The sequence below is a fragment of the Schistocerca nitens genome, chromosome 1, assembly GCF_023898315.1.
Source record: "Schistocerca nitens isolate TAMUIC-IGC-003100 chromosome 1, iqSchNite1.1, whole genome shotgun sequence".
Classification (NCBI taxonomy): Eukaryota; Metazoa; Arthropoda; class Insecta; order Orthoptera; family Acrididae; genus Schistocerca; species Schistocerca nitens.
This window is the reverse complement of record NC_064614.1, coordinates 708,505,039-708,524,766: the sequence shown is the minus strand read 5'-3', so window position 1 is coordinate 708,524,766 and position 19,728 is coordinate 708,505,039. Positions and strand designations below refer to the sequence as shown.

The 19,728-nt window shown below is 42.4% G+C and overlaps 1 protein-coding gene across 1 annotated transcript in view; it reads right to left on the bottom strand.

Moving 5' to 3' along the window:
- The window catches only part of LOC126259818 (DNA-directed RNA polymerase III subunit RPC1), a 249,392-nt gene that overhangs the window by 71,352 nt on the left and 158,312 nt on the right, over positions 1 to 19,728 (bottom strand). The window contains exons 17-18 of the mRNA XM_049956862.1: positions 19,103 to 19,211; positions 14,356 to 14,524 (exon numbers count right to left, since the gene is read on the bottom strand). Of these exons, the coding sequence (XP_049812819.1) occupies positions 14,356 to 14,524; positions 19,103 to 19,211 (278 nt within the window). The remainder of the gene's footprint in view (positions 1 to 14,355; positions 14,525 to 19,102; positions 19,212 to 19,728) is intronic.

Sequence of the window (19,728 nt, the reverse complement as noted above, 5' to 3'; positions counted from 1 at the left end):
AATACCATGTCACCCTCACAACACCCCCACAACGACCCCATTAAGTTTTATTTACATTCCCTCCGCAAACATGCCTTCGCCCTAGCTAGATTACACTCCCATATTTTATTTTCTCAGGCTTGTCTGACATTTGGCATTACCCCCAAAGGCCTCACACTTAAAGTTCCCATCTCTGGCTGCAACCCTTCTTTCCATCAGTCCCTATACCAGTTCCAAACTGAACAATCCATTGCCCTCACCCACCTAATCCTTCACCTACACATCAACTCGGCCAATGAACGCACCCGTCAGCTCCTATCCTTAATAAAAGTCCTCAATCTTTCCTCTCCCACATCCACACCGGCTGTTCAGTGCATTCTCCTACAGGCCAACCGCAAATTAGAACAGCATGCCACCCTCCACCTTAAAAAACTATCCATCTCCTGGTTTCCCACCTCCGGAAAGGCAACTCACTCACCCTTCACAACCTTTCCAGCAAACCTCAACCTCCTCTCATTGCACACAGACCCAGTCTCTCCCATCTACTCAATCTCCCACTTCCAGCTCCACTCCCTCCAAAACCTCAAAATTCCAATCAACACAACCTGGAACCACAACACCCTAATTCAGTAGTTAACCTTTCCTCCAAACCTCTCTCCCAATCCGAAACCTCTGTCCTATCCAAAGGCCTCACCTTCAGCCCCATTCCCAGATTCAACCAAACAGCCCTCGTCAAAGATTTACTGTCCTACACTCGTACTCTCTGCTGGAAATATCACTTTGCCACGAAGAAAAATGATCCTAATCCTACTCCTAATGATCCAACTCCCCAAGACACTATCCAAATTGAACCCTGCCTGGAACAGTTCCGTCCTCTGTCACAGCGGGACCCACCTCCTCTTCCTCAAAATCACCCTCTCCAAACCTTCCAGAAATTTCTGACTTCCAGCCTTGCCTCTCAATCCTTCTTAAAAAACTTTAATCCTACTCCCAACATCACCACTGCTGAAGCCCAAGCTATCCGTGATCTGAAGGCTGACCATTCCATCGTCATTCTTCCGGCGGACAAGGGTTCCACGACCGTGGTACTTGATCGTCAGAACCTTAGGCCCCCTACAAAACCTTTCACCTGACTCCATCAACCTCCTGACCCCACCGACACTCCCCACCCCTACCTTCTACCTTCTTCCTAAAATTCACAAACCCAATCATCCCGGCCGTCCCATTGTAGCTGGTTACCAAGCCCCCACAGAACGTATTTCTGCCTACGTAGATCAACACCTTCAACCCATTACATGCAGTCTCCCATCCTTCATCAAAGACACCAACCACTTTCTCGAACGCCTGGAATCCTTACCCAGTCTGTTACCCCCGGAAACCATCCTTGTAACCATTGATGCCACTTCTTTATACACAAATATTCCGCACTTCCAGGGCCTCGCTGCGATGGAGCACTTCCTTTCACGCCGATCACCTGCCACCCTACCTAAAACCTCTTTCCTCATCACCTTAGCCAGCTTCATCCAAACCCACAACTTCTTCACTTTTGAAGGCCAGGCATACCAACAATTAAAGGGAACAGCCATGGGTACCAGGATGGCCCCCTCGTACGCCAACCTATTCATGGGTCGCTTAGAGGAAGCCTTCTTGGTTACCCAGGCCTGCCAACCCAAAGTTTGGTACAGATTTATTGATGACATCTTCATGATCTGGACTCACAGTGAAGAAGAACTCCAGAATTTCCTCTCCAACCTCAACTCCTTTGGTTCCATCAGATTCACTTGGTCCTACTCCAAATCCCATGCCACTTTCCTTGACGCTGACCTCTATCTGTCCAATGGCCAGCTTCACACGTCCGTCCACAACAAACCCACCAATAAGCAACAGTACCTCCATTATGACAGCTGCCACCCATTCCACATCAAACGGTCCCTTCCCTACAGCCTAGGTCTTCGTGGCAAACGAATCTGCTCCAGTCCGGAATCCCTGAACCATTACACCAACAACCTGAAAACAGCTTTCACATCCCGCAACTACCCTCCCGACCTGGTACAGAAGCAATTAACCAGAGCCACTTCCTCATCCCCTCAAACCCAGAACCTCCCACAGAAGAACCACAAAAGTGCCCCACTTGTGACAGGATACTTTCCGGGACTGGATCAGACTCTGAATGTGGCTCTCCTGCAGGGATACGACTTCCTCAAATCCTGCCCTGAAATGAGATCCATCCTTCATGAAATCCTCCCCACTCCACCAAGAGTGTCTTTCCGCCATCCACCTAACCTTCGTAACCTCTTAGTTCATCCCTATGAAATCCCCAAACCACCTTCCCTACCCTCTGGCTCCTACCCTTGTAACTGCCCCCGGTGTAAAACCTGTCCAATGCACCCTCCCACCACCACCTACTCCAGTCCTGTAACCCAGAAGGTGTACACGATCAAAGGCAGAGCCACGTGTGAAAGCACCCACGTGATTTACCAACTAACCTGCCTACACTGTGAAGCTTTCTATGTGGGAATGACCAGCAACAAACTGTCCATTCGCATGAATGGACACAGGCAGACAGTGTTTGTTGGTAATGAGGATCACCCTGTGGCTAAACATGCCTTGGTGCACGGCCAGCACATCTTGGCACAGTGTTACACCGTCCGGGTTATCTGGATACTTCCCACTAACGCCAACCTGTCAGAACTCCAGAGATGGGAACTTGCCCTTCAGTATATCCTCTCTTCTCGTTATCCGCCAGGCCTCAATCTCCGCTAATTTCAAGTTGCCGCCGCTCATACCTCACCTGTCTTTCAACAACATCTTTGCCTCTTTACTTCCGCCTCGACTGACATCTCTGCCCAAACTCTTTGCCTTTACAAATGTCTGCATGTGTCTGTGTATGTGCGGATGGGTGTGTGTGTGTGTGTGTGTGTGTGTGTGTGTGTGTGTGTGTGTGTGTGTGTGTGTCTACCTGTCCTTTTTTCCCCCTAAGGTAAGTCTTTCTGCTCCCGGGATTGGAATGACTCCTTACCCTCTCCCTTAAAACCCGCATCCTTTCGTCTTTCCCTCTCCTTCCCTCTTCCCGACGAAGCAACCGTTGGTTGTGAAAGCTAGAATTTTGTGTGTATGTATGTCTGTGTCTGTTTGTGTTTCTATCGACTTGCCAGTGCTTTCGTATGGTAAGTCACATCATCTTTGTTTTTAAATATATTTTTCCCACGTGGAATGTTTCCCTATTATATATATAAGAGAGTGAGTGAGAGAGAGAGAGAAATTAATTAAGATCTACACTAAACTGTAGTGCAGCATGATATGGAAGTGAAATGTGGATGACACACAGACAAGAAGAGAATAGTAGCTTCTGAAATGAGGTGATGCAGAAGATTAGATGGGTAGATTTAACAACTACTGAAGAGGTACTCAACTGAACAGGGGGAAAAAGAGGTTTATGACACACCTTGGCTAAGAGAAGAGATAACTTGATAAGACACACCTTGAGGCATCAATGAATAGTTAATTTGGTAATGGAGGGAAATGTATCGGGTGAAAACTGTATTGGGAGACAAATGCTTAAAGTAACACAGTTCAAATGGATGCATACAGCAATAGTTATGCAGAGATGAAGAGACTTACAAAGGACAGACTAGCATGACAAACAGCACCAAACCAGTCTTCAGACTGAAGACCACAATAATAACATTGTATACTGGGAAGTGGTAGAGGGAAATGGGGAGTACCACCAATGGAAATGTATGTACAGTGAATTTCTGGTACTACTTAGAAGCACTTATGCATGGAAAAAGAAATGTTATACAGCCACTGTTACTGTCCATAGCATCCATAAGCAGGAAACAAAACTGGAATGGAAATCAGATGACATCACACAAATGAGCTTCCAGGAGAATGCATCGATACAGCCTGCCATGAATCCCTCTCTTGTGCAACCGCTTCATCTAAGAGTAGCAATTGCATCCTACATCCTTAGTTATTTGTTGGATGTTTTCCAATCTCTGTCTTCCCCTGCAGTTTTTACCCTCTACAGCTCCCTGTAGTTATTACCTATTGTCGTAACACACCCTATTATCCAGTCCCATCTTCTTCTCAGAATTTTTCAATTGTTCCTCTCTTCACTGATTTTGCAGAGAACCTCCTCATTCCTTATCTTATCTGTCCACTTAATTTTCTTTCTATAGTACCACATCTCGAACACTTCAGTTCTCTTCTTTTCCAGTTTTTCTACAGTCCACAATTCATTACCATACAATACTGTGTTCCGCTCCAAACGTACATTTTCAGAAATTTCTCCCTCATACTAAGGTCTGTAGACTTCTTTTAACCAAGAATGCCATTTGCCTGTGCTAATCACCAATTTTCGTGTTAAACTTATCAGTAAACTCATTTTTGGTATTATTTATTATTTTTGTCTTTCTTAAGTTGACTCTCAATCCAAATTCTGAACCCATCAGACAGCACATTTCATTCAACAGGTCCTGTAATTCTTCTTTCTCTCACTGAGAATAGCAATGTCATAACTGAATCTTATCATCGACACCCTTTCACCTTGAATTATAATTTCTCTCTTGAACCTTTCTTTCATTTCCATTATTACTTTTTCAACTGAACAGTAGGGTCAAAGATTGCATTCCTGTCTTATTGCTCTCTCTTGGTTCTTGCCCTTATAGCATATTACCCTTCTTTCCCTAAGCCTTGCACCTATTTTTTGCAAATTTCAAATATTTTGCACCATTTTACACTGTTTAATCATTTTTGTAGGCCAGCAAATCCTATAAATGTGTCTTGATTTTTCTTTAAGACTTGCTTCCATTATCAGACATAATGTAAGAACCGCTTCTCATGCCTTTGCATTTCCTAAAGCCGAACTGATAACTATCTGACAGATTCTTGATCTTCTTTTGCATTCTTCTATACGTTAGTCCTCTCAGCAACCTGGACGCACAAGACGTTAAGACGATTGTTTCGTAGTTTTTGTACTTATGTGCCCTTGCTATCTCCAAGATTGTGTCAGTATTTTTCCCAAAAACTAGCGATATGTATTCAGTCTCATAGATTCTAAACATTAACTTGAATAGTTGTTCTATTGCCACTTCCAAACAAATGTTATCTATACTTTCAGCCTTGTTTGAACGCAAGTCTTCCAAAGTTTTGTTTAATTAGACTTCAGACTGTTTATTGTACTGTCTACCAGAATTATTGTGTTTGGATCTTAGGGACGCCCCACGGCAACATCATCAGTGCCCTTACACTTATCAAAACAAACAAATGTGAGGATAAACTAAAATTGTTGTGCACCCATGAACTCGAAATGAACACACAGTCACTTCATTTTGCATGCACAAAAACCAATTAGGGGGGAAAGTAGCCATACATGAAATTAAAACAAAGAGGAAACAAAACAAAGAAGAGCTCAAAGAAAAGCACAGGGAAATGTGACTGGCTGACCACTTACCAAAAAACTTGGGCGAGCCAGTCACCCTCTTGACACATTAAAAACATCTCCCTAAAATCTTGTTAAAAATGTTGGACAATTCACAAAATTTTAAAACTTTAACCACATTCATTTGAACATTGCTTACAATAGAAGGCAGATGCGTTGGCAAAACCACCGTAGTCCAGGGGTTGGAAAATAAAACACAATCCAATAAAATGTGGCACACAATGATCTGCACGCCACAGGCACCACACATTGTTGAGTTCCCTCACCGTGGTAAGAAGCCATGTGTCATGGGGCTGTGGCCTATGTGAAGATGAGCAAGGAGAACATTGCCCCATCAAAGTGGCTGGAAGGAAGTGCGCCATGGATGAGTTGTGAGCTTTACTATACAAAGATTGTTGTCAGTCACTTCCAGCCACTCGTTTTCCCATTGACGAATGACTTTGTACCTCAACAGTGAGGCGACAGAATGCAGGGAGATGGCACACTGAAATACTTGAGGATCACAACATGCCTTCTTGGCTGCTTGATCCACCATTTTGTTCCCTGAAACTCCCATGTGCCCTGGTACCCAACCGAAAAACACCTCCTTCCCCAATCATCGTAGTTGGAGGAGGGCATCCTGGCTATTTTGGGTTACTTTATCTGCCGAGTACAAACATTAGAGAGAGAGAGTAATGGGCACTCAGAGAATCTGAAAAGACGCGAAATTGAACACTGGGAGAACAGCTAATCTGCTCCAGTGCCCATAATATCGCATATTATTTTGTGTCTAAGATAGTAAATTCTGGAGGTAGTCTGACCTTTACGACATGATATGGGAAAATCACAGAGCAACCAACGGAGTCCCCCCTGCTTAGACCCATCCGAAAAACAGCTACAGGGTTGTGGTGTTCATATGCAATGTCTGAAAATGTCAAATTAAAAACAGAAGCAGGAGTGCAATCCCTTCTATAATGCACTAAATGTAAAATGTCACTGGGCCTCTGCAGTAACCGTTGCTGGGCCTCTGCAGTAACCAAAGCAGCAATAGTTAAAACCCTGGATCTGAGGTTGGACTAGCTCCACACCAAGTGGACTCCAGCACATGCTGCACATGGATTCCAAACAGCAGTGTGGCTAGTGGATAGTTGGAGAAAGGCGTTCCAGAGGTGGATGGCAACAGGATGTGTGTGGGTGAGGTCACAATGCGAAGAACTTACATGTCTGATGCACCTTGAGGAGCTGCCGCCAGATGGTAAGTGGTGATTCCGCAGCCTCAGTACATAGGCTGGGTATGGGACTGGTCCTAAATGCAGCCATGGCCAGCTAAATCCCTCATGGTGGACAGTGTCAATGGTCTGCAAATAATATGGCCTCACTGATCCATACACTGTTCTCCTGTAGTCCAGCCGCCAACACATGAAACCTCTATAAAACTGGAGGGGAGATGCCCTGCTGCTCCCCAATACCTGTGGCTAAGGCACTTTAAAAGATTCAGTGCCTTCAGGCTTCTGGCTTTCAGGTCTCTCAGATGTGGCAACCAAGACAATTTCACGTCAAAAATGAGGCCATGAAACCTCAGTGAGTCCCTAAAAATGAAGGATGGTGTCCGTTGCATGCAAGGCAGGCAAATTTAAAATGGATGAGAACAGTTAAAATGAATACACACTTATCTGCAGAAAACTGAAAATCCGTGTTTGCAGCCCACTCCTTTAACCTCCGAACTGCATGCAGCAACTAACTGCTCGCTATTCCAACACTGGAGGAGGAACAGAAAACAGCAAAATTGTCCACAAATAAGCAGCACAGTACGGGATTCCCTATCATAGATGTGATACTGTTTATGGCTATGGCAAGGAGAGTACTTTTAAAATATTGCCCTAAGGGACACCATTCTCCTGCTCACATCAATCATAAGGGTGTCAGAAACTCAGGTCCTAAAAGACTGCTGAGACAGAAAAGACCATATGAAGATTGGGAGGTGGCCACGAAAGTCCCTTTGATGTAGTTGTGGGAGAATACAGAGTCTCCAAGCAGTATCGTATGCCTTATTTATATCTAAGAATATGCCAATACAGTGATGCTTACGTCGGAAAGTCTGCTGAATAGCCACCTCTAGCAGGGCCAGGTTGTCAACAGTGGACCGAAATCTTCGGAATCCACACTGAGAGCGACTAAGGAGTTGCCTGGTCTCTAACAACCAGACCAGGTGATGGTTAACCATTTGCTCCATGGCATGTCCTACATAGCTCATTAAGATGATACTCCAATAACAACTGGAACACGTGTGGTCCTTTACAGGTTTAAGGACAGGGATCAGAATTGCCTCCCTCCACGAGTTGGGGAAGTTGCCTGTCTGCCATATAAGATTAAAATGTTCAACGAGGATTTCCTTTGATGCTGCCGGCAAATGTTGAAACATGTTGTAACAGATTTGTTCGTGTCCAGGTACAGTATCACAAGTCTCAGATAGTGCCGATTTCAGCTCCCACGTGGAGAAAGGGTAGTTGAAAGACTCACAATTGTTGGATCCAAAATCCAACTTGCTCCTCTCTACAGTCACATGTTGACTACAAAATGCTGGAGCCTAGCTTGCATTGGAAGTAGTTGGTACAAAATGCTCTGCCAGTGTCTGAGCAGTATCTCCAGGTGTTGCTTGGAGACACCCATGTCAGCATTCTGGTTATTGGTAAACAGCTATGTTTACAGGAAATCCTCTAGATGGCTTCCCAAACTTTTTGAAGAACATGTGGAATCGTTGCTGGAGTTTGGGAATGCTTGCTGTGACCCTTTCTTACTCTCCTTAATTACGTGCTGAGTTTTCGCTCTCATGACTCAAAAGGCTCTGAGGTTTTCTGCTGTTGGGCAGCATGTTATATGTTGAAGAGCTGCATGCCTGCCCCAGATCACTGAGCGGCACTCATCTGTCCATGAAGGTACAAGTTGCCTCTTAAGATGACCTGAAGACTTTAGGGTGGGTAAGTCAGAAGCACGATGTGGTCCACCCATTCCTGGAAGCTGTTGTAATGTTCAAACACAGCCAGCTGGCTCAGCAGCATCCAGTTAGCCCTGCTGACCATCCACATTGGTGACTGCTCTTCAGGTAGTGTTCCAACTAGTAGGTGAATGTGAGTGGGAAGTGGTCACTGGAATGAAGTTCATTAGTGATCTCCCATTGAACAGAGTATGCAAGGGCTGGAGAGCAGAAAGAGGTGTCGATGGCTGAGAATGACACAGTAGCAGTGCAGGAATGAGTGTGAGTACCTATGCTGAAAAAATTTTGGAAGCACAAATTCGGGCAAAATTAGGAAGAAGGATGAGACAAGAGCAACATGGCTCCAGAACAGGAACGTCCATGGTGGATCTAATTTTTGCTGTAAGACAACTGCAGAAACAGCATTATGAATATGGAATAGATCTACTAATGACCTTCCTGGACACTGAAAAGGCATATGATAGTGTACGTAGAAGCGAAGTGTGGAAACCCCTGGAGAACAGAGGAGTAGCAAAACAGATTATTTGGAGGATAAGGGAAATGTACCATAGAAGTGTGAGCTGTGCGAAAGTGGAAAGAGAGAAATCAGCCTGGATGGAACAGAAGAATGGCTTGAGGCATAAAGTGCACTTTTACCATTACTCTTCATTGTAGTGATAGATGATATAATGAGTACACTAGCACAAGCAATTGGTGAAGGAAGGATGACAGCTATGGTGTTTGCAGATGATCTGATGATTTGGGGGAATAAGGAGGAGGAAGTACAGGGGCAGTTGGATGTATCAGAATGAACAGTACAAGAATATGGGATGAAATTTAGTATAAGTAAGAATGAGATGATTATCCAAACAAGAACGAAGGAGAGAGGAACAACTGGAATAACAATTGATGGAGAACAATTGAGATAGGTGGAGAGTTTCAAGTACCTAGGAAGCCTGATACAGGAAGGTGGAAAAAACGGCAGAGAAATAAACAAGCGGGGGAGAAAAGCAGAAGCATTTCGGAAGAGTGTCAGAAGCCTGATATGGAGCCAGGATGTATCCCAAATCAGTAAAAAAGTTATAAACCAGTCATGCTATGTCCTGATCCTGACATATGCATCTGAAACCTGGGTTATGAAAGGAAGAGAGAAAAGCAAAGTACAAGCCAGTGAGAGGAAATTCTTGTGAAACAGCATTGGAATGACAAAGATAGACAGGTTAAGAAATGAGAGGATTAGAGAGTTAACGAAGATGGAACCATTACAGGAGGACATATAGAAATCATGGCTGAGATGGTATGGGCATGTTACGCAAATTGAGGGGAAGAGGATACCCAGGAGGATACACAAGGTGAAACTGGGAGGAAAGAGACCAAGAGAAAAGACCGAGAGACAGAGGGCTGAAAGGAGTGGAAGAATGCGTCCAGAAGAAAGGAGAAGACTGGACCGAGGTGAAGACAGAGAGATGGTGGTAAGACAGAAGAAGAAGAGGCTTAGGCTTATGTTCCAAACAGACCTGGCCAGAGGCTGGAAACTGTCCAAGATGATGACGATCTATGATGAGGATGCACAACTCATGAGACGTCATGAGGCTCTCCAAAAACCCGACTCTGAGGGCAAGTAAGATCAAGTCCCAAAAACCATGATGGGCAGTGAAGCATCCCAGGAGGAGAAATGGTCAGGGGAGTTGTTCTATAAGACCTGTGAGAGTCTCAGAGTCTTTTGCATCTTGCAGAGATAAATACAGCGAGTAAACAGTGATCCATGATGTGCATTAGTGACAAGCACTACAATCCCTTCCTTGGCCCTTTCCCCCTGACAGATCATCCTTGCAGTATAGCATATAGCCCTGTAGCACAGGGACATCTGTATCTTTAAAACGTGTTCCTTGTAAACACAAGCACAAGGAGTGTGCCTGTCTTAGGAGTTTCAGTTCCTCCACATGAGCCCTGAACCCAGTGAAGTTCCACTGTAGTATGGAAGCTATGCAACAGGTGTGGTTTTAATTTACCCCTATCTTTGCACTGGGGAGGTGAAGCACTTGTAGAGAAAGGAGGAGTGGAGGAGCTGCCTGGATCCGAGGTATCTGACTCCATGATGTCCTCCTAATCAGTCAGACGTAACGGAATGACATCTGATGGGACCTGGGACAGTTTTTGACCTGAACATTGGGTTCCTTTCCCTGCACCCTGTCCCATTAAGGATGATGGGGAAAGGCGGCGTTGAGAGGCATTCTGCTTTTCACGTGCCTTCTGGATGCTCACCGCGGAATTGTTGTTTGTCTTTCCTATTGTAGATCACTGGAGATGGGCAGGCAGTCCCAGCATTATGAGCATCTTTTCCACAAATTGCTTCACCTCAGAAACTCAACGGTTGTATGACCGAAATGCTGGCATTTATAGCACTACATAGGGTTTGGAATGTAAGGCCAAACATTAAGTCAAAGGAAACCTGCCATAATATGTTCAGGCAGTGTTGGAGAATTGAATATGACAATGAAAGTGGCAGTCTTTTCAGTTTATCCATTATTTGTCTGCGTTCGTTGCCCCACACCCACTATCCCCTGGGATGTCCATTCTTGCTTCAGTTCCACTATGTCCATGTACATGATAGCTCAGCGTGTGACGATGCCCTTACTGGAGTTGAGAGAAGTGTGCATCTCAACAATGTATCATATTCACCCAGTTGCTTTGACTTATTAGTTTCGACCAACAATGAGCCACTACACAGTTCTTTTATAGATTTTAAGGTGCCAGCAAGGCCTTCCAAACCCTTATGGATATAGAAGGGGACACTTTTACAAATTTTCCCTTCTTCCTCTTTCTCACCAAAGAAACACACTGTTATTCACACATCAATGAGCCCCATTACATAAGTCAAATTAATCAGCTTAATTGGTTGACTTGGGGGAAGGGCCCAAACAGCAAGGTCATTGGTCCCATTGGATTAGGGAAGGATGGGGAAGGAAGTCGGCTGTGCCCTTTCAAAGGAACCATCCAGGCATTTGCACGAAGCGATTTAGGGAAATCACAGAAAACCTAAATCAGGATGGCTTGACGCAGGTTTGAACTGTCGTCTTCCCGAATGTGAGTCCAGTGTGCTAACCACTGCACCACCTCACTCAGTCCATTATCAGGAGGACTAGCATCTCTCAGTCTTTTGAATGAATGGGCGGGAATACTCCCAGGTGGTACTCTCCTCCTGCTGGGAGGAAAGCTGACGATTTTGAGGGTTCCGTCTCAATCCCACGAGCAGCTAGGGAAATAAGGGTCCACTCAGACAGAACCCCGTGTGCCTGAGTAAGCCTTATACAACTGAGGTGCGGCAGGTTCCACACGTTGCCCGCTAACAACAGTTCCACCCCAACAGCCATGCATCCCATCAGCGCGCAGCATACCTTGAGATGGGGGAGTGTTTTATAGAGGTTTATTCCGTCCTTGCGATCTGGGTGGTCAAGCCAAGATCCCTGTTCTCTGAGACACGCAATGTTCCACCGTAATGCCGCACGGTGGTCGCTGAAGCATGCCCAGAGCTTACGGTGACAGGGGACTGGTGGTGCTTACCGGGTCCCCAGCTCAGGAACCCCATGAGCGCCAAGCCCGTACCTAACAAATGAATGCTGAGCTGCTGAGGGCATCTGGCAGAATTGTCTCCACTTTGTACAGCATTACGCTGAACTGCTGGAGTACAAAATGACAGGCTAAATTTACAAGTCATTTCCCATCTGATACAGTATCATATGGGTAGTAGGAGTTTGCGTATTTCACTTTCACCTGGGGTGTGAGTTGTTTTTAAAATTGTGCTTAGACACAATCATTGGGCCAATTCTGTTAGTCATCACAACTTACATTATTAACATGGGGAAGTGGGGGCGGACAGAAATATATATTGTTAAAAATTAAGATCTAAATCTCTACTCTTAGCACTATGAAGAGCATTGCATCACATATTAGGGCTTCTCCCCATTCCATGCCTGTACAAAGCACAAGAATACCGACTGCTTCAATGCCCCGTTCATGCTGTTATTAGCGTAACCTTGCCTTCACAGTCCCACAGGGGAGAACTGTATGGGCTTTTAGCACACTCCTTCCTTATTCACGTAATACTGGTTCTTCTAAATTTGTAAATAGGTTTTCATCAGATAGTTGTTGGTTATCTTCCTAAGCATCTCCCAATTAGGGTTTTCCAGCATTTTTGTGATGCTCTTCCATGGGTCCAACAAACCTATGACCATTTGTGCTGCCTTTCTTTGTATACATAAAATGTCCCTCATTAATCCTATTTTGCATAAGTTCTGCACACTTAAGTAACATTCTAAGACAAACCAAAAGAGTGTTGTTTTAAGTGGTCTCCTATGCACAGTGATCGCATTTTGTCAATATACTACCAATGAATCAGTCTTCCACCTGCTTTAACTATAACTAAGCTTATGTGGTCCTTCCTTTTACATCCCTACATCTGTTACATCTCAGTATTTGAATTGGTTAACTGGTCCTGTTTGTGACTCACTATTACTGGAGTCATAGATTACCACCATTTTTGCATTTGGTGAAAATACAAATTTACTTTTCTAGATATTTCACGCAAGTTGCCACTCCTTGCACCATTCTGAAGTCTTATCAGGATCGAACATAATATCTGTGCAGGTTTTTGCTTCTTCATAGAGTACTTCATTACAGACAGCTGTATCATTTGCAAAATGTCTAAGGTCACTATTAGTATTGTCTGCCGGGTTATTAATATAGAACATGAACAGAAAGGGTTCCAATACTCTTCCCTGGAGTACACCTGAAGTCTTTCCTGCATCTGTCAAAGATTCTCCATCTAAGATGATATACTGTGCACTCCCTACCGAGAAATTCTCAGTTCAGTCACAAATTTCATTTGATACCCCACATGGCTACCAATATCAATACCCAGAGGATTCAGGCCTTGCAGACCATGTGCAGCTTCCACAAACTGCTGCCATTCCTTTTTATTTTGTGCTCGCTTCCTCCAGGTGTCTTCAATCCACAGAGCTGTCAGGTCCTTCACCGGGTTGTCCATCCAACATTGGTATGGTTGTTCTATGGGGTGTCAGGTGTTTTGTTTCCCCTCAAGTGCTTTCTTCACCTGCCTTTCTTCTGGCGCCTCCTCATTTTTCCTCCTCCTTCTGCATTCTCCTTTATCTAAGATCAATCCCCATATTTTCCCCATCACTCTCCTATCAAATATTAATAGTTTTTCCGCACATGAGCATACAAACATTAATAGGTATTGTCGTGTCACGGAGTCAAATGAAGAAATATGGCAAAATTTAACAATGGAAAATCCAACATGGAACATAACAATATTATGAAATAGATAGTTGCTACTTCCCATATAGTGGAGATGCTGATAATAGGCACAACAAAAAGACTCAGAAAATGAGTTTCACCCAACAAGTCCTTCATCGGAGATAGAAAATACACACACATACGACCACAGCCTCTGGCTGCTGAAGCCACACTATTCTTTTTCTGAGAGTCTTTTTGTTGTGCCTATCTGCACTCCGCATTTTCGTTATATGGTGAGTAGCAACTACCATTTCCATCTTTTGAAAAAATACGGCATCTGCTTGACTGTTCTGATCTGTGGTTTTTAGGATGTCTACTGAGAAAAGCTCATGTTGGATTTTGCACGACTGATGTTTCTCGAATACATGCTGGCTTGCATAAGGTCATTCTGTTTGAGATACTCATTATATTCTATTTCTTGAGTACTTGAGCAAAAAGAACCATGATAAATATTCTCTTAGAAGTTCATAAAATACCTCATTAAAACCAGAATACATATATTTTTGATATATTTGTGAGAACACAAAGTTAAGAAAAAGTTTTATAAACAGCAACCTCAAAGAGAATATGGATACAGTATATCACAGGAAGAAGTGGTGACACTAGCTTATAAGTTACTTTTATTCATCAGTAAATAAAAGAGTGATCAGCAGAACAGTAGTACCTTAACTCCTCTTTGAATTCATCACTACAGCCATCAAAATCATCTGATTTCAAAAGTTCCTCAGCAGCTTTTTTAATGCTGGGTCCATCAAGTGATTCCTCATCACGACATGGGCACTTTGCTCGAACATGATCTAACACACGCTTGAAATCCACAGGGCAATCCTTACCTGCAACAGTGAGATATACAATTATGAAAATAATAATGAAAGAATTCACAGACATAAAAATAATAAATGAAAAAAGTTACCTAACAAAAATTAGCTACTGCAACAGTTACAAAAATAAACCCTTTCTTTATGTTCTGCAACAATTTTAGGGTTTCATACCTCAACCGGTACAAAACAGAACTCTTATGGGGTCACCCTGTTATCTTTCTGTCAGTATGACTAAATGTTATACACCCTTTTTTTCAGGAACAGGTAAACATATCAAGTTAAAATTTATGTTACTAACTAATGTATACGGTCCCTTGACAGTGCAAAAAAATTAATCCCCTAAGTCAATACAATCGAAAGTTATGGGCATTTATGTCACGTTTTGACACTCGCACTCACTCATCAAAACATGTATGATACTTCCTGTTGACCTAGAATCATGACATTTGGCAAGAGACTGCACACTACAACCAAAGGGAAAAAATCCAAAAATTGTTTATTTGTAATTAGATCACGCAAAAAAAAATCATCATTTGTTATCAGACTGGCTGCTCATCTGTTTGTTAAGACCCCTTTCTTCACAAATGGGCTGCATAACAAGTTGAAATTTATTTCACATACCAAGTCAATGGATCCTTGCGGGTATAATAAATGTAAGGGTCTAAGTCAAAGCAACCAAAAGATATCCTCATTTCTGTCACATATTTTGATTCTCACAAACCCACTGATCAAAACACACTGGTCTAGAATAATGAAATTTGAAAGAAGCAAGGTTTTACAGTAAAACCATAGGGAAAAATTATAAAAATAATTATATTACTAATTATATCACAAAAGGAAGAAAAATTGTCATTTGTTATCAAACCGTCTGTTCCCCCTCCATCTGTTAAGACCCTTTTCTCTCAGAAAGGGATGGATGTATCAGCTTGAAACTTATGTCACATTCTGAGGTCTATGGTTCTTCAGTGGTCAAAAAAGTTCAGATTCTAAGTCAATACAGTCAAAAGATATGGCCATTTATTCCACACATTTTGATAGTTGCACACTCACACATTAAAACCTACAGGGTACTTCCCACTAATGTAGACTTACGAAACTTTCACAAGAAGCGAGGTTTCACAGTACGGCTTCAAACTTGAAATTAAAACATTCTTGAAAGTCTTGGAATTCCTGGGATCAATATCTTGTATCAATGTTAATGACAGGCAAAAATTGTCATGATTTGTATGAAACCCTCAATGTATGAGTCCTACTTGCACCATGTCAATTTATTTAATTATCAACTAATATTTACTGGATATGTTCTTATGAAAAAATATCCACATTCTGAACATTGTGACATTCTTCAAAGCAATAAAGGAAATAAACATATGTTACTGAATACTACCTTTCTGTATTGAAGATCAACTTCACAATTTTAAATACTATCGTTTTTGAAGCACCCAGTACACTGTCTGTTCAATGATTATTTTATCTACAGTTATCACAGGTTATCACAGTCAGCTATCAACATACTTCATGTAAAATAAAAACAAATAAGAACACCAACAGTTTCCACTTGATGATTTTTGAGAATGAAATGTATTCTAGAATCATATCCCACCTGAGCAACAATAATAACCTCAGTAGATCACAGTTTGGATTTCGGAAGAATTGCTCTACTGAGAATCTAGTTTACACATTCACTCACCAAATTTTACAAGCATTAAATAATAAAACAGCACTGGTTGGTATTTTTTGTCATCTATTTAAGGGATCTGACTGTATGAATCAAAATATTCTCCAAAATATATGGAAGTTTTACCAAATAGATCAGGCTGTTCCAGCTCGTCAGCTCCATTGTGAGCCGCGGAGCGCTACCTGCTCCAGGGAGCCGTGTTGCTCGCTGTGGCCAGTCAAGTGGGCCGGCACGCCGGCATGTGGCACGGCTGGCTGAAGCGGGCAGCAAGGCAAGCGTTTCGATATGCCAGCTGCGTCTTACAACATTCACTAACAGTTTAAAAAATGTCACATCCTGTTGCGGTGTAATCGAGTTGTACAACATCCAAGAGGTCTTCAGTTACTTGCAGCTCCATGTCGACACCACGCACAAAGACTACAAGCTGAGCACAATCCGATATGTCGGTGCTTTCGTCAAGTGCTAGCGAAAATGCAACAAAGCTCTCCGCCTTTTTTCTGAGTTGTGTCTCTAAATCCGCTGCCATGTCCAGGATTCGACGAGACATTGTTTGCTTCGACAGACAAACCCCTTCAATTGCCTGCACCTCCCTTGGAAACAAACAGTCTGCAACTGCTACCATGCACGATTTTACGGGTGGTCCCACCGAAAACGGCTTGCCACTCTTCGCAATGATGTGAGCGACCCTGTAGCCTGCTCGAATTGCAGATTCAGTAGTGTTTTCTCCGCTCTCATTCACCTGAAAATTATAAACGCATTACAGAACTATGTTGCATGTTTTGATATCCTCCGTATTACGAAACCGTTTTAAATTTACGTCACCTGGTATGTCGTTTTTAAGCCTGGCTACCAGTTCTCTGCGTGCAACGCCTTCTACCTGATCATAGTGTGCTGCGTGAAGAGGTGTATAATGTCGTTGTATATTGTACCTCTTCGCAGAATTAAATACTTTATGACATACAAGACACTGCGGACGACCATCCCTCTCAATGAATAGAAAGGTATCCTCCAATAGAGGTACAGGGCTCACGCGGCTAGTCATAGCTGTCATTGCACATGGATTATTGCGTCAGTTGCGGCTACATGCGGCCTGGGGGCAGTGAGTTTGCTTTCCCCCTCCACGTGGGCTCCGAGCTGCCGCAGTGAGCGCTCCGGAGCGCTCCGGCTCCCTGGAGCTCGGTTGGAACAGCCTGAAATAGATGGTATGACCACTCAAAGGATAATGAAACATATAACCAAAAGAATCCACAAAGTTGTACTCCGTAATTCAACTAATGTAATCAGGCAAGATTCCTCAGACTGGAAAGCAATCGTGTTTTTGGGTTCCCCAAGGCTCAATCGTAGGTCTGCCATTGTTCCTCATATATGTGAACAATCTTCTGTTTAACATAAAAACAAGCAGAATTAGTTCTTTTGGTGGATAATAGCAGTATTATAATGAATCCAAGCATACATACAGCAACTGAACAAATGGTACACATTGTTCTTAAAAGCCTCATTGACTGGTTTTCTGTGAATGGTCTCACCCTCAATTTCAAAAAGACACAACACAGTGCTACAGATTCAGGGGTACTACAACAAAGATAAGGGTAACACATGGTGAGCAAATAATAGATAGGGTGGGAACTTCAAAAATGTTAGGGGTCTGTACTGATAAGAATTTAAACTGGAAAAAGCACATTTTGGAACTCCAAAAACAACTCAGTTCTGCCACATTTGCAATTAGAATCACTGCAAATCTTGGACAGAGACAAATCAATACGTGGACATATTTTGATTGTAAAACCACCAACTGTGACTGTGGTGAACCAAAGACCATGGAGCACCTACTGGATTGTCAACTATGCCCTGCATATTGCAGAGAAGAAGATCTGCTTGTGACACCAGGCACGGCTGAAGTTGTAAGGTTTTCTTCAAGAGTAGTGTAGCTTGGTAGTTGTTTGTGTCAACTGCTTGTAGTGGTAATTAGCATGTACTGTATCTGTTTTCTGATTCGAATAAATAATAAATAAATAATATGCAATAATGCTCTGTGGTAGCTAATTTTTAAGAACGAAAGTCTTCATCTCTAAAAAACATGCTGTAAGAATTTTATGTGGCGCTCACTAATGATCAATTTGTAGAAATCTATTTAATGAATTAGTTATTTCGACTACTGTTTCTGGATCTATTCTCTTGTGAAGTTTGTTGTAAATAATCACTGCAATTTATAAGGAACAATATGTACAAAATTGGGAAGAAAAATTGGCATTCATTACTCCACATTAGGGTTCTCTTTAGCACGAAAAGGGGTTGCAATTATGCAACCAAAATTTTTGATCACTTAGCCAATGATACAAAATGTCTCACAGACAGCAGAGTAAAATTTGAAAACAAACTAAAGACGTTCCTTGCTGACAATTACTGCTGCTGCTGCTGCTGCTGCTGCTGCTGCTACTACTACTACTACTACTACTACTACTACTACTACTACTACTCTGTAAAAGAATTTAGTATTGTAACATGTAAAAGGTGGAGGGTAGGAATTACTGACTATAAAAAAATTAGCATGTAACCATATTTACAAATTAATTTGTGATGTCAAAGTAAAATGACTCATTCCATATCATATCATTATGATTTGTCATGCAAATGATCCATGGAACATGGAACTAAGGAGACTAAGTTGCCGAAAACTGTTGGCTAAAAATGAAAAATTTTCATAATATGTCAACAAAGTGTTTCTTTCTCTAATTGTTTTCATGTTCTGTCAAGCAAAAAGAGGAAATTCAATTAATGTTACTACCATCTTTTCATCTTTCCTATCAAGTACATTGGATCAAGACCTACAGTTTCTTTCTTTTATTGTTTTCATGTTCTGTCAAGCAAAAAGAAGAAATTCAATTAATGTTACTGCCATCTTGTAATCTTACCTTCCATATATGTTGGATCAAGACCATCTCCTCCATAGAGAAACTGCACAATGTCCCCAACTGAATTGCGCACTGTCATATCATAATGCAAACACAGATCTTCCAAGGACTGAAATAAAATCAACTCTTACAGTAATCAATATCAATAAAAATTAAAATTATGTCTGTTATTATAGGTTATCTGTCTTGAGCTGACAAACATATTGATATTATGTATTCTGATATCATATAGTAATAGTTTCTCCGCAGAATATTAAAAACAAACTAGACATGCATTTGATGACAAACATCTGTTTCAACATTTAACAGAATTTATAAGCAAAAGGTACGTTTACATAACATAACAAGTTTCATATCAGACAAATGGGAATATTATTGATCAGTATCAGTCAGAATGAGATTTTCACTCTGCAGTGGAGTGTGCGCTGAAATGAAACTTCCTGGCAGATTAAAACTGTGTGCCCGACCGAGACTCGAACTCGGGACCTTTGCCTTTCGCGGGCAAGTGCTCTACCATCTGAGCTACCGAAGCACGATTCACGCACTGTACTCACAGCTTTACTTCTGCCAGTATCTCGTCTCCTACCTTCCAAACTTTACAGAAGCTCTCCTGCAAACCTTGCAGA